Source organism: Cylas formicarius, unplaced genomic scaffold (genome assembly GCF_029955315.1).
Source record: "Cylas formicarius isolate icCylForm1 unplaced genomic scaffold, icCylForm1.1 PGA_scaffold_3__17_contigs__length_32017465, whole genome shotgun sequence".
Classification (NCBI taxonomy): Eukaryota; Metazoa; Arthropoda; class Insecta; order Coleoptera; family Brentidae; genus Cylas; species Cylas formicarius.
In genome coordinates, this window is record NW_026844326.1 from 23,747,555 (window position 1) to 23,772,887 (window position 25,333).

The 25,333-nt window shown below is 37.0% G+C and overlaps 2 protein-coding genes across 3 annotated transcripts; both read right to left on the reverse strand.

Annotated features, from left to right (window-relative positions):
* Window positions 1-1,971: 1,971 nt before the first annotated feature.
* Window positions 1,972-20,136, reverse strand: LOC132699760 (FHA domain-containing protein FhaA). 2 transcript variants are annotated; one of them, XM_060666643.1, is made up of 7 exons: window positions 19,850-20,136; window positions 5,972-6,054; window positions 3,991-4,093; window positions 3,140-3,264; window positions 2,764-3,084; window positions 2,568-2,711; window positions 1,972-2,445 (listed from the first exon to the last, which is right to left on the reverse strand). In XM_060666643.1, exons 2-7 carry the CDS (start codon window positions 6,033-6,035, stop codon window positions 2,408-2,410), a joined length of 795 nt encoding a protein of 264 aa, XP_060522626.1. In that variant the 5' UTR covers window positions 6,036-6,054; window positions 19,850-20,136; the 3' UTR covers window positions 1,972-2,407. The 2 variants fall into 2 exon arrangements, with proteins under 2 accessions (XP_060522626.1, XP_060522625.1); XM_060666642.1 differs by having other exon boundaries at window positions 1,972-2,711.
* On the reverse strand, window positions 13,065-13,807 carry LOC132699897 (uncharacterized). Its single transcript, XM_060666873.1, has one exon. It carries the CDS (start codon window positions 13,689-13,691, stop codon window positions 13,110-13,112), a length of 582 nt encoding a protein of 193 aa, XP_060522856.1. The 5' UTR covers window positions 13,692-13,807; the 3' UTR covers window positions 13,065-13,109.
* Window positions 20,137-25,333: the final 5,197 nt, after the last annotated feature.

The following is a 25,333-nucleotide window of genomic DNA, read 5'->3' on the forward strand; positions in this document are numbered from 1 at the left end:
GACGGACATTACCTTATTCCGGGCCACACAACGCCCTGTACATTGCCGCGGCGTCGAACACGTAACGAACTGTCGCCGGGCGCAAAAAAAATCGTCCGTCGACTCATTTACTATTCAAAGTTAATGGGTTTCCCTAATTATGCCGATAGAGAGTGGGACGAGAGAGAAAAATGTCCCATTTAGCGGATAAAGTTAAATAAAACCGTTTAAATTTTGATTACCGGCGCGGAGCCATTAATCAATTTGATGGGAACGATTCAAACGAAACGACGCAAATAGAGAAGCGCAGGTACACAAAGTAAAACAGAAAACAATGGCGGAAACGCTGCTGCAACGCCAGATTTTTTTTGTCGGCCTCGCTTCCCGCTCATTTTGTCTTTGGTTCGGCGTTCGTGTAAAATTCCCGATAACGATAACATTTTATTAACGGGTGTAGCGTATAAATTATACAAACCATTACACAAATAAAGGGGATTTTTGACCTTTTCGTATGCACAAAGTTTATCGATTTAACTATTTATTTTAATAAATTTTAAGATATAATTCATTCAAAACAAAATCCGTTGCACGTCATCAATCGGAATATAGGCCCTGTTGCCAAGTTGTGGCGGAAATATGAGCATCTTACTTATATTACAATAGTTATGAAAATCCTAGTCATCGCATCTTTTTTTTATTGTTTTTTTTAGATTTATCCAGAAATCTGATAATTTTAATTAATGCTAGCGTAGCAAGGTAATGAACTAAAAAACATTATTTATTTATTTATTTATTTATCAAGGAATATTAATTCATGACATAAAAATGACTTATTTTGAAGAAAGCAAGATGAAAAAAATGCAGCTTGTTATTTATTGGTCAAGGGTTTTTAATTGATCACACAATTTACAGTTACATTACTATCAAGCCACAGTAATTTGGTATTTAATCTGACTTAGAAGTTAAATCAAAGTCTCTAATATCATCAATAGTAATCAGAATTCTGAGTATTCCTTTCCTACCCAACAAGTGCCCTCTTTCATACTAATCTCATTTAATCCCACATATTTAGATAAACATGGCAGTAATATTAAAAGTATTGGTTATTCTCTTCGCTTTTATGAAAGAGATTTTAGAAGTTATTAGCTGCTCCTGTAGATGTTTGTCGCAATCTTCAGATTCAACGCTGCAGCAACACGCTACAGAAAACTAACTGTGGTGGCTATTTGCAAAAATACCTATCAACGAGCACAATATCACTTCAGGTAAACCTACTGATATAATAAAATATTCCTTCATTTACAATTCCTACTTAATATATCTCTCTCTGTCTAATATTCAGTTATAGCGTAAGTATGATTTTAATATTTGTTGAAAAGTTGTTTGTTGAAGAATTGCTACATGTGTTTATACTCGTAGTTTAGGTTGATATTAATTGAAACTAGATCATATATAAACAGATCATCATCATTAAGAAAATAAATAATTCAAGTTGACAGTTTCCTGGTTCTTCACCAAAACAGACAAGACATATGTAAAAAAAAATTGCCGTTTCTATGTACGGCCCTGTAACGTGCGGTAAATTTTATTTATGCATTAGGAAATTATACTCGGTACTTGTGGATAATTTTGCTTCTCTGTTAATCCAAAGTTGTTATACTTTGCAATTTCATAGCTTTAGATGCAAAATGTACTTGCCTAGAATGATACCTTGCGTCGAAATTTTTATAGAGAAGTACCTTAAGAGAGTCTACATCTAAGCACTCCACGGTAATTAACTGGCCTTTCGAAAAAACGCCAAGCTTGTGCCCTTGCAGAATGCTAAACATTTTTCGATAACTACTTAAATTTTTCTGCCGAGGAGCAATTAAAATTTTTAATTATTCACGAGGGGGTTTAGTTTTGAAAGCCGGATGAGTTTGCTACACCCGGGGTACTTGTGCTTCATGAATACGTAATATTTTTGACCCCGTAAAAATAAAAATACCTAGCTTTGGAGTAAAAAATAATTTTATTAAACTATACAACTTACAACACTTCGGCTAGGGTTAACAATAAAATGGTAACATTCTGTTCGCGATTTACGACGTCACAACCTTTTAATTTTACCGAAAACTAAAAAAAAGCATGAACTATGCTAATCTACAGCGATGGAATGGGCGAGTTGTAAAAAAAAATTAGTAGCGACGAAATGCCAACACCAAATTTTGAAGCGGCGATTTTTTAGAAGTATAAGCACCTAACGTTAACAGGGGAAAAGGGCCACTCGTGCGCGATGTATACTACAGCTTGTGGTCACCGAGTGCCGAGGAACTGGCCCTCCTGCTGTCAACGTTCGGTGGGATTAGCGACGGTGACTTGAAAGAAATATGTACAAACTGATCGGAAGCACTTACAACTACTAATTTCTCTTACACTCCCTGTGGGTCTACCTTAGAAAGTAGTACAACTGGGCATAGATTAAAGCTGCAAAGAAAATGAGTATTATTCGTTTTTGGAATGGCAAGTGACTCTCGTCGATCAAAACTACAAATATTAGTGTCTGCCCGTGATTGCTTTGGTCAAATAGTTTTTCAACAAATCAGTACCTATAGTCTTCAGCGACTGTGTGATCTTGTCGGTTATGGAAGGCGATCCGGAGTTTTGAGGCCTCGCCTGGTTGTAGTACGGGTTATAAGCTCCCTGTTGCTGGTATCCCCCGTTGTATCCGGGATATTGTTGCTGATATCCACCTAAAACACGACGCTTTCCTTTCCACGTGACACCTCGACGATGATATATTACCTTGCGGGTATCCCTGATAACCTCCTTGAGGATAACCGTTGTAACCACCTTGCGGATACCCACCTTGGGGGTAGCCTCCCTGTTGCGGGTATCCCCCTGCTGCCTGCCCACCATATCCAGGATACCCTGACCCAATCTGACCTCCTTGATAACCTCCTCCGCTGACAGGTCTGTGCACGTTGGGTCTTGGAGTCGTCTCTCCTTTTGGTATGGCGGGATAGAGGTTGCCTCCGCCTGATGGCGCGCTGGGGGCGTGATCTCCCGTCCCCGACGACGAATCCAACGGGGCGTTGGCGTTTTGGGTATCGTACCTCACAAAACCTGACAGCAGTTACGGGGTTGGTTCAAAAGTTAAGCAAAATTGAGGGTCGTTTACTTTTGGAATGGTCGCCGACGCATTTGGGAGTGTCGCCGTCCATTTTGCACGTCTGACTGGGCGGACACACGAAATTTGAACACGTCCTCGCAGTGTTGCCGCTCATCCGCTTGCACGTGGGGTACCTATAGCCGAATAATATTTATAACAACCGAAAAAACTTCCACTGTCTTTATTTGATTTAATTACGCAACATCTCGGACAGATTTATCAGTTCAAGTTAAGAACGGTGAGCTTTCTTGGTGGTTGGTTGCCAAATCGTGAGTTTTCAACGCTTTGGTTACGAACGCAGCTGCTTCTATAACAGTCACTTCTGGCCATTTTATGTTAGGTTGCTGGTGTTGTATTTTTTGAGTCGTACATTTAGAAGATGTTTGGGGTCTCCAATATACGACTAGCCGTATTCACAAGATACTTATTGAAGCCCTTCTTGACTTGAACACTATTTTAATGACATATTTCTTCGCTTTTAGTCTGAGATTTCTCAGCATAACCATTTGGAGCAATTCAGCACCTGCATAGTGTCATTGGTAGTTTACACAATGTTTTGTAACTCTCCAAGATCCGTTGACCTCATTGATCGATTTGTTTTACTCACAAGGACTTCCAGAAACGAGACTAGAGTTTCTCTCTTTCTCGATGCTCATTTTGATACAGAGAAATGAATTAAGCTATCCGAAATGCTGCGCGATTAAGACAATTGAAGTTCGAAGTTCTTTTAGTTTCAATCTTCGAAAACGAACAAGATAAGAATAGTCGCTCAGCATCGACGAGGGGGGAGAGAGATGTATGGATATTCCTAGCGTCAACGCAGAGTGACTCTTCTTATAGTGGTTCAAGGAAATACGTACGATCCGCATTCATTTTCCCTCTGGTAATATGAGCAAGGGTCGGTTTCCATAACGCATTGCTGGTTACTGGGGCAGCCAATGTCCTTGCACGTTCTACCGTATTCTAGAAACGTCGGTGTGTGTTAATTATTTAACGTTAGCCGTCAAACACGACCGGTGAGCCGAATCGCGACGTTAATTTGGTTGCCTCACCGACCCCCAACTAGAGTTCCAATTAAAAACGATTTCGCACTATTAACGTTTATTATCCGTCATTCTACAATTTGTAATTTCGGTTTTGTCGCTATTTATAATTTGCTTCGACGGCCGGTTTGTTTACAAACCGCCTATATAGATGGCGGTTTGCTAATTAAAATCAGACATCGTTTGCGCGGCGTCGTTTTGCGGGAGTTTTTTTTTATTTTTCCACTCCATTTTTATCATTTGTCGTTGCCTTTTTAGAACTTGTTAGATTGCTTCGTGAAATAAAAGGTATAGGGTGTTGCTAATTCGCTTCTCACTAATGGAGATAAACGAACTTGTTCGACGCTCAATGCTGAAAGAATTGGTCATTTGATTTAGTTTTTTTTCTCGATCGTATTTCGGAAGATATTTTTAAATAAATGCCACATAGTCAAGTGAATTTGTTTTCTAATTAACTATGCATATAACTACTAGTAATATTACGTTTTTTAAAAATATTTTATATTATCATCAACAATTGACAATGAATGATTTAAAAATGAATGCTTCTGTTATTAATATTATTATTATTGTTATTATTTTTGAGACTTTCCATGTTTTTATTTTTCCTTAAGCTTTAATTTTTATTTTAATTTATTTTAAAATTGTCTTTAAGTGTGTCGTATGTTGATTTTTATTAAGCCTTCAGCTTAGCTGTTAGAAATTACCGCATATATCTTACTAAACGGGGCGCATACGTACTGACGAATCGTAATTTGTAAAATAATTATTAAAATACCTAACTTTTCATACTTTAGTGATGGTAAGTTTGACCTTTAAATTGATTGACAATACCTCACAAACTATTATGCCAAGTGAAGATGTATATTAAATCTTTAATCGAGAAAATTTGACGATTGATTCTAAAAACAGGGTGTACCCTCCCTGTTTTTAGAATCAAAATTTACGTGAAAAGTGTAACCTAACGTACAATTATACTCATAAAAAGTTTCTGCAAAATATGAGAGAAACTGCATGATTTATGAAGAGAAATGTTCAACGCCCTGTATTTTAGAAACCGGGCGCGAATCTGAAATACGACATTAATGAGAGTACTAATAATTTCACACAAAGATTCTGTTAGTGACACGTTAATCAATCCTTTTGACTTACCCTGTATATAAGGTGATTCTCTGTAGATTTTTTAAAAATTATTATAAAGACACTGTACATTTTGACAATTAAATAAAAAAAATCCTCCATGCAGCCTAAAAAATAAATAAATTGCAGGGGTGGTTAATATCTAATCAACAACCTGTACATGTTGCTCTTGAACTGTTAAGTTAGTTAAATGTTGCACTACCTTCTTTTTTCAAAAGAACGAACTATGACGGGAAGAGACATCAAACGGAATAAACTAGTTACTAACTGAGTGAGATGTCAGATTTGTATCTAAATTTATTTCTTTCTGTATCATTTTTCCATATACCTGATTGCAATAGTTTCGGGTTTTTGTACATTGACGTCAGCTTTAGCATTAATTTGATTTTAATTATAGAATCAAGATCGGAAAATCTATTTTTATTCTATATCTGTTTCTCAATTCTTCTTCCTTTATGCGGCACACAATGTGAAAAAATATAATCTCTAAACCGTCGCATGCTCCGGCTACATCCATCCCGCACTTAATATCCTGCATGCACAACAATAACAATACTTCGACCTTGGCAAGGTCATAAAAGGCGATTAAATTCCAAGTAGGAAATTTGTTTCTATAAATCATGAACAATGACGAATTTTTTTTTACTACTCGACTTACTCGTGAAGCATTCGGCAATGCTTACGTAGACCAAGGCTACCACTATGACGAAGACGGTGTTCATTACTTCTTCCGCGAAGGTTCTGCAAAAGAATAGTACGTGTAGTTATGCTAAACTAAGCAACTAATGGGCAATAAAAATTTTCAATTGTTATTACAAAACTAATATTTTTTTCTGAAACACGGTAGTTGGATAGTTGCTCCCAAATAAGGTCATAGTTTGTAGTCTGGTGTTGATATCATGGCATACTTTGTCTCAAAGTACCTTCTTGGCTTTTGACGGCAATTATCGATTAAGATTAAATATGAGCTTATGTTTTATTCAGGTATAATAAAGTCATATTAGTGCTAATAGAACATACTACTATATAATACAGGTATATCGGACTTAAAAAGAAGGAGTAACAATTTTTGCTCTCATATTTGTTTTGATTTGGTATCACATATATTCTATGGGGATGAATATCCGATGATATGGGTAAAGATGTACAACAATATGCCGAAATTGTTCAGCTAAATTATCACATACATACTGGCTTAATGTTTTTATAGCTTCCTATTCAGTTTATCTATAATAAACGAGATATATTTTATATTTTGTATTATAGGTTTTATATCTTTTTACTATTGTCCTGACAACGAGACGGTGATATTAAAAATCATTACGTTTTTTTCTTTCATTCACTGTTAACAATATCGTTTATCGAGAATATTGGCGTCAAAATTCAAAACGACATACTTTGAGACACACTTTATCAAAATTTAATTCTACAGCCTGCTTTGGCAAAACGTATCATAACATTGCGAAACCCTAAAGGAAATTCACGGGATACTAAGAAATAATGACGTAGTAAATAAAACATCTCTAATTCAGTATTAGTTTATCTCAGTCACTCCCGAATCGCACCATTCCCAGTCTATAGTCGTTCTCTGAAGTGTAATAAAACCGGGATTTTTTCCAATGCGGGGTCAATACCGTGGTCGTTCATGGGCGTAGCTATAAAAAATATATACGCTTGAAATTTGGGAAGCGACGCCATATGAAACTAATATTCGACATTGGGGTAAATATTATATTCACTGATTTACCATATTAACATTTTAAAGACATATGTAATTTTTAATTATTGTACACGTGCTAAAAACGTCACATTTTATTCTATGAGAATGATGGCACATGTTATGACGATTTGCAGGGACAACTTCTAACACAATAGTTTAAAAAAGATAATAATAAAGCTTTATAAACTCAGTACTAAGTAAAGAAAACATATATGGGATAGGGAGACAACGGATAAAACTTCCGTTCATTTCAATACTATGTGGGCCATTTCTACAAAATTGTTAACATCAAATTTTGCTGCACGCAACAAGTTTCGGACAGTTGAAAAATGAAACAATATTTGAATACCTGTACATTTTACTTTTATAAGGTCCCTAGATACTATTATAGTCTCTATATTATATACTATAATATATTTCTTTAATTTCTTTGATGTTCTATGTTTATGTAACCTCTAGATCAGCACGTTGCCTAGAATTGACACCTTGGACCATTTTGCCTTCCTGGTCCGTTTTTCCTAAACAACTTTTTTTTAAATAAACCCTATAATATTTTCAGATTGTCAGCAACTATAAAAGAACGAGCGAGAGGTAAAAATAGTGAGAATAACCAATAAAAAAAGCAATAATAAAAGTTGGAACTAAGGCCATGAGACTTAGAAAGGCTTCTGAAAATTATAATGTACCTAAAACAACATTAAAAGGTTGCCTTTCAGTTATACAACAATACAATTTTTGAAAAATGAGATCCAGATCTTAATCTTCGCAAACCAGAGGCCACCTCAGCTGCAAGTTTTCTTTTTTTACTTTTAGTTGAAGCTATCGATAAGTATAAATATACCAGATATCTACGTAGACGAGAAGCACATGACTACAGTACCGAAGACATTGGCAAAAATAATCAGCACAAAAGGTAAAAAGCAATTTGGTTTATTAATATCGTCAGAGAGGGGCGAATTAGTAACTACTGTACTTTGCTTTAATGCAGATGGCTCATACATGCCACCCTTATTTGTATTTCCCAGAAAAAGATTTAAGCCGAAACTCAAGAGGATCTTAGGCGGAGTGCTTGAGAGAGCGTCCTTGAAAAATCCAGTGTTGCTTTTGTTTGACGGATATGGCAGTCATACAAAAACTCTGGACATCATTAATTTTGGATGTGTTCATATTCTTTCATTTCCACCATTTGCAACCACTGTATGTGGGTTTTATGAAACCACTGTCTACGTATTTTGCTGATGCAGTAAAGCGGTGACTCAGAACGAACCCAGGGCGGGTGGTCACTCAATTTCAAATAGCAGAACTTGTGGTAAAGTCTTTTGAAAAGCAGCTACAATACCTACTGCGCATAAATATATTTTCTGAAGCAGATTTTTAACATGATATTGTATGAAAACATACTATGTTACACAAATATGAGTTCAGTTTGTAAAAAGTGTTGTTTATCTTTTTTTATCCTGGCCGTAACATTAAGAGTACCATTTTGCCTTCTGTTCCCCTATTTTTAAATGTCAAACAATTTTCCAGAAAATTTAAAAAATTCCTGATATAGTCACGACATTTTAAGGATATTTTGAATTCTCAGGTTTTCCAGTCTTGTGATAACACTAAATTAATGCAGAAGTGGAATGACAACTTGAAAGATTTTATATTATTTTATAATATTGGCACTGCAGAAATATTTTAATTGGATATTTTTCTTTATCAAATCACGCTTTTATCAATCACTCTCTGATCCCGCAAAAATTTGTAAATTGTTAATAATAAATTTTGGGATCAACATTTTCCTTTCCGTTGAACGGGCATGAAAACGCGCAACAACACGTCCGGCGGTTATTCTTCTTTCATTCAGCAAAATTTAGCTCGAGTTCTATACAAAATGCATCCCTTCAAACTCGAAGCCCTCAAACACAGCTCGCAAGAACAGGATCCTTACGATCCAGAACATTACAGCTTGCATTTATTTATTTTGAAACCACGACGAACCAAATGCTCCGAAGCGGATCCCAGGCGCAAGACAAACCGAAAGTGCAGTAAACGTTGATCATACCTCCATTGTCGGGGTATGATGGTGCCAAATGATTACGTGTCGACTATGCAGTACGCGCATCAAGCGCCGTACCCCTGCGAAATGGGATTGGTGTCGTTACGGTTTGATGCTGGAACGCACAAACGTATGAGGAAAGTAAAGAATGTAAATTTTCAGCCGACAACTTAGCGGACTACACTAAAACTGATCGAGACACAAGGACACCCATGACAGTTGTTTCGGCTTTTGACAGAGACTAGATTCTTTAAACTATGGTTTAAAAACACTTGTTTCCGATTGTTTGCTAGAAGTGGACAAATCTCAAATAAAATACGATAAATCAATTGTTGTATATTATATTCTGCCAAAACTAGGGCATAGTTTCTAAAATACTTTCAGTTGTGTCCATTTACAACGTGACCGTCGAATTACGAACGTGACTGAAAACATCAGATATGTATAAAAGTTGCTTGTCGAATAAAAATGTAAAAGATTCAAACTAAACGGCGCCAAGAGTGACTAAGGAATAAATATTTGCTGACAATTGTTGCAAACGAAAAAAAAAACTCGGTCGTAAACGTTCAAATGGGTACGAAATGTTTATTTATAACGCGAGCCTTGAAATCATTTTTAATAATTGTATATTTCGACACGGATGAGCGGTGATACACATAAACGTGTAGTGATTAGTTAATTGCGTGTTGGTATTGGTATTAGTATTAAAGGGGGGCGTCCTTGCGGGCGTCCAAGTACTTAGGCCACCAGATGAGCCCGTTGTGCCCCCAGGCCGCTCTAGAGGGCGTCCAGAATGCCGCCCCTAGTATAGAAGATCAGCAACTCCTTTAGTCCAATACGGTGCATTGAGTCCGGATCGATCAGGGCCGTTCCAATCTTGCCCATGTCAAGGCAGGACACTCGGTGAGCAGAGGATACGGAGTCTCCTCCCCTTCCATGCACCACCTACACTCCGGGTCGTCTCCAATGCCTAGCAAGCAAAGATGCCTCCGAAGCCTGCAATGTCCTGTGTAGGCCCCTCTTAGTGCTCTACACTCCCTTCTGGTCAGTCTAAGCAGCTCCCTGGTCCGAGGGAGGGTGGGCCCATCCATCACAAGCCTCGCCTGCCTCATTCCCGGAGCAACTCTCCAGCCCCCCGCGGCCCGGTCTCTCGTCCAGGCTTCGAGAGCTCCCCGCCTCACACACGGGGCGATCCCGAAGCGGGGCTCTGGCCCTATATGCCTATGCGAGGAGCCCTCTCTGGCTAAGGCGTCCGCTGCCTCATTGCCCCGGACACCAGTGTGGGCCGGGACCCAGCCCGACGTGACCTTTCTCCCCTCAGCCACTCTCCTCAATACCCCTTTGCACTCCTTTATCAAGGAGTGCGTAGGCACTGAAACACAGTGCAGTACTGACCCAGAGGGACCGACAAGCTTGATCCCGTTGTCCCACAGTACGCTCCAGCTCCGGCCAGATCTCCCATTCTGGACCCATCCGTGTACCAGACAAGTTCATCCCAGGAGTAATTGCGTGTTCAATCATAATTTAACACTGACAACATAGTGTAGAAAAAACAAGGTGTGTGACTAGAACGAAATCATCTTTATATTTTGGAGTAAAATATTTTTTTCAAAAGAAGGTGTTTGAACCAACAGCAAAAATGTTTCCTTTATTCAAAATTATTGAATTAAGTAAGTTTATATTAGTTGCTACAGCCAATTATAGAAATCTAAATTTGGTTAGATTTGATTTTTTGGAAACACTGTGAATTGCAATGATTACACTATATGGTAAAGAATGATTTGAACATCGGGGCAATACTAATAGCCTTCATCGGTTTTAAACTTAGGAAAACTGAGTGTGTAAATAGACTTTTACTCAGAAATAATAACGACTGAATAATGAAAACTTTTACTGCTTCTGTATGTCATGTGGGTTGACATTGAATAACGCAACTTCGGATTATCAATTATTATCACCAACACGCCCTCTATGTCTGCGAAGCGTTCTTTCGATATTCCAAGGTGACCTTGGCCATTTGAAGGGCGGCCCGTCACCGAGGGACGATACGTAACAAGATTACTGCGTAATTTACTGCTTTTGGACCCTCTTAAACAACTTATCTTTCGGGACCCGCGTCAACGCTAATGGTGTTTAATGCAAGGCCGGTATTTTTTTGAAGGTTTCATAACCTCACAAATTCCCTTAATTTCCGTTACGGGCGGCGGGCGGGGACACAGGGAAACAAACGCCGAAGCAACTGAGCGTGGCGGAGCGCGCGGCCGCAACTCTCATAAAATCAAATTAGGCCGCGATTCCGGCACGAAGGTAAATAAAAGCGAATGTATCCCCGGAGTGTCCGCTCCGGGAGAGCCGGTCCTGGATTCGGGCCTCGAACGCGAGACCGTCCCGGGTAATATATTGCGTTAAGGCGGGCGAACTTTATTTTTTGATGTAACGGGACATTCCCGAACAGTGTTTCGCAATAATCCGATTTTCTTCAACGTCGTTAAAGTGAATTATCCCGTAAACAAAAAAATCACTAGTCTTAAAGGCTCTGTACATAATTTACCGACTCGATCTCGTTAATTAAGCCGATATATGACGAAAAGTTATCTAGTTGTCCACCATCTACTACAACTACAAGAAGTTTCAGGCGCTGTAATTAATAATTTAAGCACCCATAATAATAATAGGTCATTAAGGACGTTGTTAGTTATTTTAGCTGGCTCACATTAACTGTTATTCTTAAACCCAGATTTTCCCACGAATTCCTTAACTTTGGTAAGTGTAGAATTTCTCACTACCAGCTAAGCTACATCTACTATCGAAGCTGTGGAGTCTGATCAGAGAGTCGAACCAAAATAAAGCTCTAATCTCGCAGTCACGCACAAGCTAAATGAATATTGAATCTAAAGTGCCTCTGAAAGAAAATAAAGAAGAAAAATGGTGAAGCACCATTTTCACAAAATGAAATGCATAAAAGTCGATGAAATTTTGGTAAACTATCCACCAAGTCACAGTTTTCATTATTTAGTCGTTATTATTTCTGAGTTAAACCTATTTACACACTCAGTTTCCCTAACTTTAAAACCGATGAAGGCTATTCGTATTGCCCCGATGTTCAAATCATTCTTTACCATGTAGTGTGATCATTACAATTCACAGTGCTTCCAAAAAATCAAATCTAACCAAATTTAGACTTCTATAATTGCCTGTAGCAAACAAATATAAACTTAATATAAAATAAAATATAATAAAAATATAAAATTAATGAAACATTTTTGCTGTTGGTTCAAACACTTTCTTTTGAAAAAGATTTTTTTCTATAAAAGGTAAAGATATTTTTCTACTCCCGTCTGTAAAATACCTAATTACCCACCGATCTAGCGGCGGGAAGCGTCACTTTACCACGTCAGTTTCGTTTCCCATGAATCCGAGCCACTTCGGACATTTCCGGGATTTTACCGCACGGATTTGGGAGCAATCGAATGTTTTCGGAGATATTTAGCACGCTTTGAATTTTGATGTTTGCCAATTCTGAAGGTCATGTCAATGAATGTATTCGTGTTGTTTTGCGAAAATGTACCCAAAAACTAACGGTCGTAGAAAAAGTATAGTATGCAACACGTTTGGTAAACTTTTAAACTCACTCGTTTATTAAAAACTCGTGAGTCAAATGCCGTTTACCGCACTTGTTGCATAATATACTATTTTTTCTACACTGACACAGCTCGTATTCATTTGAACATTTACGACCGAGTTTTTTTTTTCGTTTACATTATCAGCGATGGTGGCAACAATTTTCTGCAAATATTTATTCCTTAGTCACTCGTGGCGCCATTTTGTTTAAATCTTTGAAATCTTTATTAGATAAGTAACTTTTTTACTTATCTGATGTTTTCAGTTAGCTTCGTAATTCGACGGTCACGTTGCAAATGGGCACAACTGAAAGTATTTGCCCAATTTTTGCCAGAACTTAATATACAACAATTTATTTATCGCAATTGGAAACAAGTTTTTCAAACCATAGTTTAAAGAATCTCGTCCCTTTCAAAAGCCGAAACAACTGTCGTGGGTGTCCTTGTGTCTCGATCCTTTAACTTTCTGCAAAGTTTTAGTGTAGTCCGCTAAGTTGTCGTCTAAAAATTTACACTCTTCACTCGGCCTCATACGTCTGTGCATTCCAGCATCAACCCGTAACGACACCAATCCCATTTCGCAGGGGTACGGCGCCTGATACCCGTACTGCATAGTCGATACGTAATCATTCGGTACCATCATATCCCGACAGTGGGGGTATTCCTCGATCCGAATCTCGGGAAAAGTGAAAAAGTTGATCAACGCTTTCTGCACTTTCGGTTTGTCTTGCGCCTGGGATCCGCTTCGGAGCATTTGGCGCGTAGTGGTTTCAAAATGGCCGACATCTTGATCTCCTAACCGGGCGTAGTGAGATAAATGCAAGCTGTAATGTTCTGGATCATTAGGATCCTGATCAACACGTTGGCGTTCGGCATGCTGCTCCCAACCCTCTACCTTCACGTTCTTTCCGTAGGTCTGTTTGGTGTGTAGTAGTCTTTGCGTTCTGAGTTCTTGCGGGCTGTGTTTGAGGGCTTCGAGTTTGAAGGGAGGCATTTTTTAAAGAACTCGAGCGAAATTTTGCTGAATGAAAGAATAATAACCGCCGGACGTGCTTCGAAGAACCTTTGACATAAGTCAAAATTGTTTAATAATAATTAAAGCGGTAATAATTCTGTTGCGCGTTTTCATGGCAGTTCGACGGAAAATGTTGATCCCAAAATTTATTATTAACAGTTTACAAACTTGCGGGATTGGAGAGTGATTGATAAAAGCGTGATTTGATAAAGAGTAATATCCAATTAAAATATTTCCGCAGTGCCAATATTACAAAATAATATAAAGGCTTTCAAGTTGTCATTCCACTTCTTCTGCATGTGATGATCAGGTCTAGGTGAAGGGGACGGTAGAAAACCAAGTTATATGGTCCAAGAAACTGGTAAATCTGTATATTCCATATTCCGTCATCTGTCAATGCATTCAGAGTCAACAATAGGCGGCACCATCCGCTTTTACCTTTCCTTAACCAGGTAAATTCTAGAAGTCCGACGTACATTTAAGTCTAGAGTCTGGCAATACGCAATCCAATTTGAATCTTGTTGACTGCTATTTTAAACAGTTTGCACGTAGAGAGGCAGAACAGGGTTCAACGATTTCAAAACCCAGGATTTGATAGTGCGCCTCAAATAATTCAATCTGTACTATTTACTTGTGTTTATTTTATTATATTATATTATTAGTCTCTATAATCCATAGTCATGCTAATATCATAACACGAGGGACTCTGAAATTTTAGACTTTCTTTTTGACTGCAGATTTCAAAATATTTCAGAATCATCTGATTCTTGTTCTAAACAGTTCTCATCTAGATAAAGGAAACCTAATTTTAGTTTTTAAGATGCTTAAGATGCTTCGACTTTCGGTGCTCTTTGCCTATGCAGTATGTATCCTAAATACTTCAATCTTATTTATTTAATTATGTCTATTGCTTTGGTCTCTTCTAGGACTCTGCTATCGAAAACATAATATTTTTTATTACAACTTTTTGATGTGCTGGGCTTTATCGAACGCTTACTGATACTGTATAAAGTGTCTTTTAAGCCTCGCCGAACTTCAAAGTTTCAGCAAACTTTGTTAAATATTCAAATTTGTACAAACAATAGCGTCGTCGAATGATATTTTTGCAAATATCTCGCGCGCCCTGTATAATTGACGAAATCTGAAACTCTCTCTCGACACGGTTTTACGATACCGTTCAAATCAAATTAACTGATTTTTAGCAGTCTTTCATTTATACCGAATAATTTACCAACAAAAACCGAAATTTTTAGGACGTTCTCGATATTTTTGCCCATAAACGACACATCCTGTATATGATTCAAACAATGTTCGAAATAGAGGTTATAGCGCAGGATCACCCACGTTTCCTGGCATTTGAAATTTGAAATACTTGTTTTCTGAAACCATGCAGTACGTGGTAATAGTAAACGACGTCATCGCGTCTAGATTGGGGGCGAGAATCAGCGATTTTCATATGGATTTTTTCAAATATCTCGAACAGCGTATGTGATACGGCCTCTAACACTGCTTGCACCGATTGGCCATATGTTTTACGAATTTTGATTTGCTCTTAATAATTCATTGCAAAAAAGTACAACTTTCACGGTCTTTTTGATTTTTATCCACAATTGAAAAACCCTGATATAATCAAAAAAATGCCTAAAATAAAAGTCATAGCTCCGGATCTCCCACATTTTCTGGTTCTAAAATTTTGCCGATCGGTTTAATAGTTTTTGAGAAAATCATGTTTTTCTGGAAGCCAAAATAAGCAAAGAAAATTTTTCAAATATTTTTAAAAAATATTTGGTGACATTTCACTATGCTCAATTTATACTGTTTAGATGTGCGTACGGACTTTTACTCCCTTACCAAATTTGAAGTCGATGACTACGTATTTGAGACACCTATGACGTTTTAGAATATAGCACAGAATATTCCGAACATCCTGTACAATATATGAAAACCTTAAATACAAAAGTTTTAGCTGTCTATACGGGCTATATAGAAATGTGAAAGGAATCACGGCCTTCCAGTTATGGTCAATTATTAATATAGAGGAGCTCAATTTTCAGTTTTTTGCAAATTACCGACGCACCCTCTACATTTTTAAAAAATCATCAACAATAAAGGTTTTCGGCCCGGATCTTGCGCGTCGTTTGGTTAAATAATTTTTTTGACCGCATATACCATCTTGGAGAAATGATTTTTTTCTCAGTACCCTGCAAGTGCGGTTTTTAAATTTTTAAAAATACTGCCCGACTCCCCAGCCCGCCCAGTTTCAATACGTTTCGTTACGGAGCTAAACTCTATATATGTGTCAAATTTCAAGTGGATGACTTCAAATTTCGGACACTTATCGTGTTTCATAGCGAAGTCCAAAAAACAGATGAAAATCGAAAAAAAAAAAGATGGACGCCTTGTTTTGATCAGACCCATATTTTACTGGTTTGTGTACCTCGTGCACGGCTTAAAAGGAGCCAAATTTGAAGGTCGTGCTGCAAACCGTTCAAAAGATATAGGCAATTTATGCCATTTCTACAGAGAGACGGAGAACAGAGAACAGAAAAAAAAGTTTTTTTTTCGACGCTGATCATTTCTGTACCAATGGCGGTGGTCCCCTAAGACCGTTGCCGAGATGTACGTTTCGTTGCCAAGCGCGTATACTTTCGAAAAATTCGATTTCATCGATTTTTTGAAAGTAATAAAGTATCAGTCACCTAAAAAAACGTCACTATCGCTACTGTTGTCACTTAGTTCAATGATCAACTGCGCCACTAACGGTGCTCGATACATATTTTCTTCTTGTATTATTAGTTTTTCAAAGTTAGACCAGCTTTGTGCTGATATTTTGACTACCTCTTGTCGAATGACGTTTACGGAACTATCACTAAATTTTGGTGCAGTGTTATTTCTTGTTATCAATCAAATATACAATGATAACGACTAGAACTTTATTAAAATGGTTGATTTTTAATAATTTCAGAAGTTGTTTTTTCGTGTGGCTCTCTTCAAAATATAAATAAAAATAAAATACTAGTATTTCCAATGTCAATTAGGCACATTGAACATCTGGCTCTGATGCGTATGTCAAATTGCCTCCGTTGCGCCGCCAAACGGCGAATTCCTCGCCTTATGAACCCCCGTTCGCAAGTTTTCCGCCCGCGAGGCAATTGTTTTTTTTTTTGCTGCTCGTCGCGGTGGCAACGCTCGGGGCACTCGTACAATAAACGCTTTTGTGGAATGTGTCGCGAGCGCGACTCTGCGAGCAATTAGGCAAGATTGATAGTCACTTTGAACTTAAATGCGATAATTTAATTTGCCCCCGGAGAAGTGGAAAGCGAAATTTTCTTAATTGCCGCCGCCGCCCCCGCCCCCGAGACGCGAGAATCACACAGTGGTTCCATTTTGCCTCGGCGGGCTTTGAGCTAGAGACGGCACTTTAAAAACTCCAGACCGTGTACGGTAACTTTATCCGAAAGAGCTTTCCGGGAGCCTTATTGTCCAATTATTTTGTATATGTAAACCGCACTCGCGGATCGATACGGTGTAATTCTCCTGTGAAGCCAGCTTTAGTCGGACCTCTGATGTCCCCTAACGTAGTGCGGAGTGCTAAGAAGAATTTGCCGCCATGTGGAAAAACTGGTTTGGAAATTGACATTTTTCTACTCCTTGCAGGCGTTTCCGATATTTTAGTCACGAGTTATGTTTTCGGGAAATGTTACTTTGAAGCTTGACAGACAGATCTGACGGTCTTGTGACACGTCACTCAGCGTTGGGAGCATTCGTGCTGTCTTGCCATATTCACAGTCCTTTAATGACATATTTTCCATGGTCTATGTTTCTTCAGTGCTTGATTAATTTATTTTTGTCAGAAGTAGCAGAAATGATACCTTCTGCCTTGACAAGATCCTCAGTACATTACAATTCCAACCATTGTTTCTCTATTCCTTGCGGTGTGTATTAACGACTGTACGTCGTGTCTGATATTCGTAGCCGAGGCATTTTTTTCGTTCCGATCTCTGTCCGACCTTCAGCATAGACAACCATATATTCATACAGAACATACAATATCAGTTAACTTTAGATATTTATTATTACATTTATATCGTAGGTACTAGTAACATTAAGGTTTTATCCATGAGGAGGCTACCAGAAAATTTCTTCTCTGAACAAACCGGAAATTCTTAGGACCATTTGATATGCTTCATCTATTTAAGATTTTAAGGTAGTTTCTACACATATTAAAGTAGTGTGTCGTCCAAGGCCTTCAGATCTTTGCAAGTTTACAAAGAAATAAATAGTCATTTAATAATTCCAATTATCAACTACACACTGAAAAACAAATTCTGCGAAAATAACTTCATAAAATAAATTATTTTTCCTTGTTCTAAAATTTAATTCAGGCCTTGCAAATACAAAATACACTTGGATTCCCTCCTGTTTAACAGAAAGCTGCTTAGTATTTTGTTCTTTTTCTGCTAATATTGGAGGCATATCTTACCGTTTGTTACCACAACAGTTAATTATTTGATGAATGACGAAACCAAAAATCGTCACTTCTTTTTCCTTTATTTGCATAAGCGGCAACACTGTGTACACTCCTAGGCGTTCAAGACGATTGTTATATTCTCGGGAGTAAAAATGAACCAGTTTTTTAGGGTACGTTCCCGTGAACGTTTCCTTCCCCGACATTCAAGAACAGAGGGCCAGAAGTCACGATTTAGGATTTATTGCGAGTGACCCATATTTGGGCTTTCCGCAGCGACCTGATGATGCCAAGTATTCAGTCCCCTGGCTCTTGTAAAAAGTCCGTTATTGTGTAAGGATGTCTTATTTAAATCTTCCATTCTGACAGAGTCGGCAACAGTTTTGAGTACCTCATTTTCCAAGCAGAACCAGCACTTGTCATGCTATATTTTTTCCAAGAAGCTCCATTAAATATAACCCAAGATTAGGATTCAGTTCATTCAGCGGAGCGTAACAAGTGCAGTACAGGTTTCGAAAATATTTACAGAAAACCGTCATCAGGTGGCAATTACCACCTAGTACCCACCTTAATTGATTTGATTTTATTTTTAGCAACTGCGCTCAATTTAATGCATACAGTTAAATCATACAATGCATCATGGGTTCGTCAAAAATATAAAAAAAGAATAAAAAAAGATATTATATTATAATGTACAATGCAAACTGAAGTATGTTAAAAAAAAACAAATATACACACAAAGCAAAGAAAAACTATCATACAGAGCTTTTATGAGATCAAGCCTCACAAACCTGGAGATCTCTGCTTGAGTTTTAATTTAGTTTTATAATTTCTTGCAAATTCTGCAAAGCTAGGATGGAGTCGAGATAATTTGTTTAAATATTTAATAGCAATGTAATTCAGGTTTTGTTAAGAAATTGAGAAAAATGTGGCTGTAACAATTTGGGTTCTTGACTTTTAGTGTGAATAATAAGACAGTCTTTTTAATATTTTTTCGATATTTTACATATTTGCTCTAAATTGCTCTAAATTTCTGTTGAACGGAGTCAAACAAGCATTCGACGCTAAAATCTTAGCAGTCGTCAAACCACTGAATCCGACTGATATCCTCTCTAAAGGTCCTTATTGCATATTTATCGAAGTTACGTTTTTCTCTTATGTTAGGAGTATGAGTAGGATGTACTTCCGTTGTGAACAGTGAAATAATTTGGTTAAAGTGATCCTATAAATCATAGGTAGATAGGATTGAAATATTTAAGTTGCTTTGATCCACGGATTTGATACGCCACTGAAAGTAACTAAGGAAAACAATAACACAAATTCCGTATCGCCGGGTTTTACCCCAGAAAACGCCTAAACCAACTCGGGCCGAATTTAAAAATGACCCTGGAAATTACGCCGCCGCGCAACTCCAAGCAAATGGAAAAATTCTCGGGATGTTTTCGCGCTCAAAAATAGCTATCGGATAATAAAACGACTCATTGCGTTTTAAGGCAAATCACGGGGAATACTTAGGTGGCCCTGGAAGCGTGAAGAAACGCGCATTATCGACCTACTCCATAATTGCGACTTTTGCCTCGACGAATCGATACACTCTTGACCCGAAACTAATAATCAAATCCGCGAACAATGGCCGTAGATCTATCTCGGACAAGTTACCGCGTCATACCTGTTCGCCTCTTTAAAACTAGTCCGCTTTTTATTCCCGCGTGACGCGGAATCTCTCCTACGTAACACAAATAAATCACGGCCGTCCCGGATAACAAATGACCACACAGGCGGACGTTTACGAAAGGCAATATCCACTACAGTAAACCGACTTCGACTGTTCCGCGCTGCCAAAGGAAAATATCGCGTTGTACGGTGTTGTTTGGGTGACGCGGTGACGTCAGTCTTTTCACGGTTAACCGCGCGAAGAAGTGGGAAATCCCCCCTGCTATTTGCGGACCACGTACGTCGTCGTTGCGTTTTGCCCCAGCGAGATGGTCAGCAACACGACATACACCGAACGACGTCATGTTTAAAGGAGAAAGGTCGAGCGGTTATCTTTACTTAAAAATCCACGATAGACTTTCGGAAACTGCTAAAACTAAACTTGTGATCAGTCATAAGTATAAGCTCTTTGTTGCATGTCATGTCATGTCATTCATAATATTGATCTGACAAATACCTCATTAAACAACTTGTCACACATTATAATAGGGGACCGCAAAGTAACGTCGTTTTTTATCATTATTTTAAACTACATATATTTTTGTTTAGTTTTATTTTTAATCAATAACATAATTGCATCTTTTTAAAACATTTTCAATGCCCGATTTAAAAAAATTAAGTAATTGATTGTTGAAGTGGAGAGGGCATTTTTGATATCATTCACATTGTTAAATTTCATTCCAGCGGGGAAGCTTGGCAGTGATCTCAACAATTCATAATCAGATGGAGCAATCTCGGGTGAGTATGGTGGATGAGGTAGTAGCTCCCAACTCAGATCGTCAATTTTTTCAACGGTCTTCTTTGCGCTATGTAGTTTGGCATTGTCATGGTGCAGAACACCACCTTTTCTGTTTAGCGAAACTGCATATTGTTGTCAATAAAGGCCAGCATCGACTGTTTGTCCAGGTTCCAGAACTTCAAAGTGTACAATTCCGCGAATACTCCACCAAACACATAAGCGCGCCTTCCTTGGGTGAAGGCCAAGTTTCGCATTCGGTTTTGGTGTTTCATTTGGGGACAGCCATTGCCTTTTGCGTTTCGGATTGTCATATAAGACCCATTTCCCGTCCCCTGTAATCAAGCGATTCAAAACCCATTCCTTTTCGTGCCTTTCTAGCAGTAAGTCATCTCTACCAAATGCTCTTGAATGGTATAATAAGGTTGGTTAACTGTATTTCGCTTGCTATTCCTATGACAACTGTTTAAAGTAATTTTTTTTACAATGATCACAAGTCAATAAACTTCTCTTACTTTTAAATGTATCTTGACGACGTGGACGGCTGTACAATAAGTGATTAACATATACTCGCATCCGCAAAAACAATATTACTTTCCGGTCTCCCTATTAATATGGTGTCAGAATATCAGAGACCATTTTGTCCTCCGCAGGAAACCTGAAATAAAGATATAAATCAGCCGAAACAGCTCCCACTTCGAAATCAAACAATTCTTGTTCCAGCAGGTCAAATACGTGCTAATCGATCAAATATATAATCTCCAAACTATTGGATATTGGATGTAAAAATACCTATCTTTTTGATGAGCCTAGGTCTAGATTATTTTGAGATATATGACAACTGGGATGTTGACAAAAAGAGCATTCTCAACAATCTAAAACACTCTTTCCAGGACTATTTCGAACCAAAACCAAATACAGCAACGTTAACTTTAATTGTCACCAATATGGTCTTATGGTCAAAGAAAAGTTCACAATGAGCGCAGTTTTCAAGAAAGACTTATTTCCGACAGCAGTACAAAAGGGGTTTGTCAAGCTGGCGATAAAATACAAGAAAAATACATCCATGCATGTGGGTAAATATTATCCAGCCTATCAAAAGCATTGTGGTTATTGCAAAATGATGAGACACTTTACAACAGAATGTTTAAAAAATTTCCAACAACTATAACCTTAAAACATTTAATTATTTTGTACAATCAGCATTCGTCAAAGAATTTCTGCGTTTTCTTAGTTTGTTGCCCACTTCTGCGTAGTGGTGCTGGTGGGTTCTTTCCGTGTCACGTGGATCTTTTCAGGAGGTTCCACATTCCGATTCTCCAAAGATACACGAAGGGAATTTATACTAGGCTTGCATGTTTTGATTGGGTACACCATTTACTATTCCTTGGTTTGTCAACATTTCTTGAAATCACCAACCTTTTTGGTTGAACATCAGCTGTTGTTAATCGAAGATTCTTTTGTATTTATCAGTTTCTATATCAGACGAACCAGGTCGGCTTGCTTCAGAAAATTTCCTATAAAACAACGACATGTCATTCGTAATATTAATCTGACGATCTATTTGTTATAGAATTCTAAAATAAATAATGTGTTTTAATACCTCAAAAAACAAGTTACCATTATTACACATAACAGGTGATAATTTGTGGGACAAGAATTTCGAGATTAGTAGTGCGAGGACAATAAGCATAACAAAGTAAAATCGCTAATCGGGAAAAACTTGCTTTCTTGTTTAGTTCCGAGTTTATTAGAAACTTCTAAAGTAAGGTAGGCCAATTAATCTATAAATAATTAAAATGGGAATATTAATTATTTTTTTAAGCCTGTCTTTATATGGAAAATTCTTGGTTCGGTGACAAGCAAGAGCATTATTAAATTCCATCACGTATCCGATCTACACTTTATTTCTTCTAAATTAATTAATTTTAATTTTTAATTAAAATTAAAAATTTGTGTTCTGTACATAGTCTAGTATAAAATCGATATTTGAGCCACTCAATTTTAAATTGGGTCTTCCAGTACAGAACTCATGTTGTCTACTTTTATTCGGATAGTTTCTGTATGATCCTATACTTGTATTCTTCATTTTAAACTTGGAATTTTTCTTAAATTTAATGCACCTCATTTTAATTCAGCATTCAGAAGTTTTCCTTAAAAAAGTCAAAGTAATGGCGTTTGGAGCAGTACCTATGGTATACTTCTCAGGCACTGTTAAAAGTAGCTAACAAGCGTGTCAGAAAATGTCAGAAAATGATCTTTTTAATCCTTTTTATTTTAAATATTGTTTTAATAATATAAAGCCTAGAAAATCTCCTTTTAAAAATATTCTTAAAGAAGGAACTATATCCTTACTTGTATTTGCATATTTTAGCAGTGTTAGTTCTTGTTTTCTATTACTTTTTTTAAGACTCACGTTTAGCTTCTCTTAACCTCAAAAACATTTATTTACTAGACACGATCAAACTTATTTCATAAATTTCTGGAAAACTATTACGTTTTTTGAGGCATTTCAGCTCTGTACTAGGGGTCCATAGTCTGTCAAATGATTTGGTTATTTTATAAAAACAATAAAACGTGTATTGCTCTATCGCTTGAACATTCCGACTCTTTTTTTTTTATTATGAGAAATGAAATTATACAAAATAATAAAATTCTGTGCAACTGTCATCGCCGCTTGGGGATATTATAATTCAAGATCAAGTAGGCAAGACATATTTCATAGAGCGATGTTTTCAATTTTTTATATGTAACCATTCCTTCTTTGTCGAATTATCTTCAAATTCCATGTTTTTGGTGGTTAATTAGTCTATAATTTGTTAACCAAAGGAAAATTCTGATTCCTTACTCCAGTCTAAAAGAACGTGATAACGGTAATAATTTTTGTATACGAAAATGTATATACAACGATTTGCGAGCAATAGTTTTAAGGAGATTTCCCGAGTCTCTTGAACTCGATCCGGGGCTTTTTAATTTCCATTTTTCGGTCCGAGCTGATTTGACAGAGCCGAAACAACAAGTCGAATGGAAAATTAGGGAGATGGAAATTTATTTGGATTTGCAGAAGGGCGCCGGCTGATATTTTATTCATGTGGGATATTCATATGTAATATACGAATATCTTGCCTTCATCTCGGTTGCAACTACGCGACGTTGCCATTTCAATTTTCGAGACCCGGCAACGGAATAAATATGTCGGTTCTCGGTTTATAACAAAATTTAACCTGAAATTGTCCCTACTAAAAGCTACCAAAAATATTAATGAATTTCTATTTGCAGTTATACTCGTAGAGGTAAAATGAAGGCATTGCGGTTTTACCGAATTGTTGAACTTGAAACAATTTAATTTGTTCATTTAAAGCACTTGCAAATATTATTAAATACCCAATAATAATGATAACCCTGCCTCTTTTGTAATTCATCAATAAAAAATTGTACCCCTTCTCCACCTTTTATATATTTGGAACTATTTAATAGAAAAATGTGTTTCTGCAGACTGCTGCAACTCGTATCTGGTATTATTTATTACAAAATACAATACTTTTATTTCCATCGACAATAATACGTTGTATAGGAAAAGTAATCCTTAATACTAAAATAAAATTGAATATTATAAATAAATAGTTTTTAACATAACTTTCAAAGCCTTAAAGATTTGCACGTTTTGACGTTATCGAGCCCCACATTTTCTAGAATTTGAATTATGCATAGAACAATTTTTTGTTAAATTATCTCAATTTGTAAAAAGAAACAAACAGAGGAACACATAGAGGAACAATGACGGTGCCGTCAAAATATTTGTTAAATGACTACCATGTAGTTGTTGGTTTTTCAGCAAGAAACCTTATGTACGATTTTTGAGGAATAATATCTGTAGTAAGGGTTGAGCAACCCCAGAAGCATGAAATGGGTGTTCTATTTTTAATAGGGAAGGAAATTAGACTCTTTTGTCCACAATGAAAACGCATAAGCGTTTTCAATTGGCTTAGGTAAAGAGAGCGATCGCAGAACCAACCATTAATTTCTTTAATGCATATATTGCAATCACGTTCTAGAAGGGTATCAGAGTTATCTGAAATTAAAGACGAAACATCATCTGCAAAGGATATAAATAGAGAATTATAATCTGTATTGTGAAATTGGTTAAGACATAAGATAAGGAATGTCGGTCCAGGATCATACCCTGCGGTATTTCCTTTAAAATATTTAATATATTTGAGGTAACGTTTTTAGTTAATATTTTGAACATAAACGTATTGTTGCCTGTGTGTATGTCAACAATTCGTTTTAAATCATTGAGTCTCAAAGACAATAACATCAGTGACGTAAATTTTTCAATAGAAAATAATTGCTAACCATGAGGGTTCTTGGCTTTGTCTTGCTCATTTATTTTAGAAGTCAGTGGCGTGGTCAGTTTTTTAATGTTTGTTGTTAAATGTAAATGTTAATGGTTTTTTTGAACGGAACACCCCATATCTTACAGACCAATTTGATTCCGCTTAGTATGAATTTTTTTAATTTTCATGAAGGTATTTCCGGTAGGTCTTGGGAAAAGGATTTATTAAATATGTAAAATAGTTACCTTGTTTATTCCTGACAATACTTACACAAAGACTTTTATAATTTGCATAAAGCCAACTTAGTTTAATATTAACATTTTATTTGTAAGATTTCACATAGCTTTATGACCTACATGTTACTAAA

Coding starts and splice junctions, on each gene's coding strand:
- LOC132699760 (XM_060666642.1), bottom strand. CDS start 6,035: ATGAACACCGTCTTCGTCATAGTGGTAGCCTTGGTCTACGTAAGCATT. Junction 4,094..5,971: donor CATTGCCGAATGCTTCACGA/GTAAGTCGAGTA, acceptor CGACGTTTCTAG/AATACGGTAGAACGTGCAAG. Junction 2,712..2,763: donor TTATCAGGGATACCCGCAAG/GTAATATATCAT, acceptor GTCGTGTTTTAG/GTGGATATCAGCAACAATAT.
- LOC132699897 (XM_060666873.1), bottom strand. CDS start 13,691: ATGCCTCCCTTCAAACTCGAAGCCCTCAAACACAGCCCGCAAGAACTC.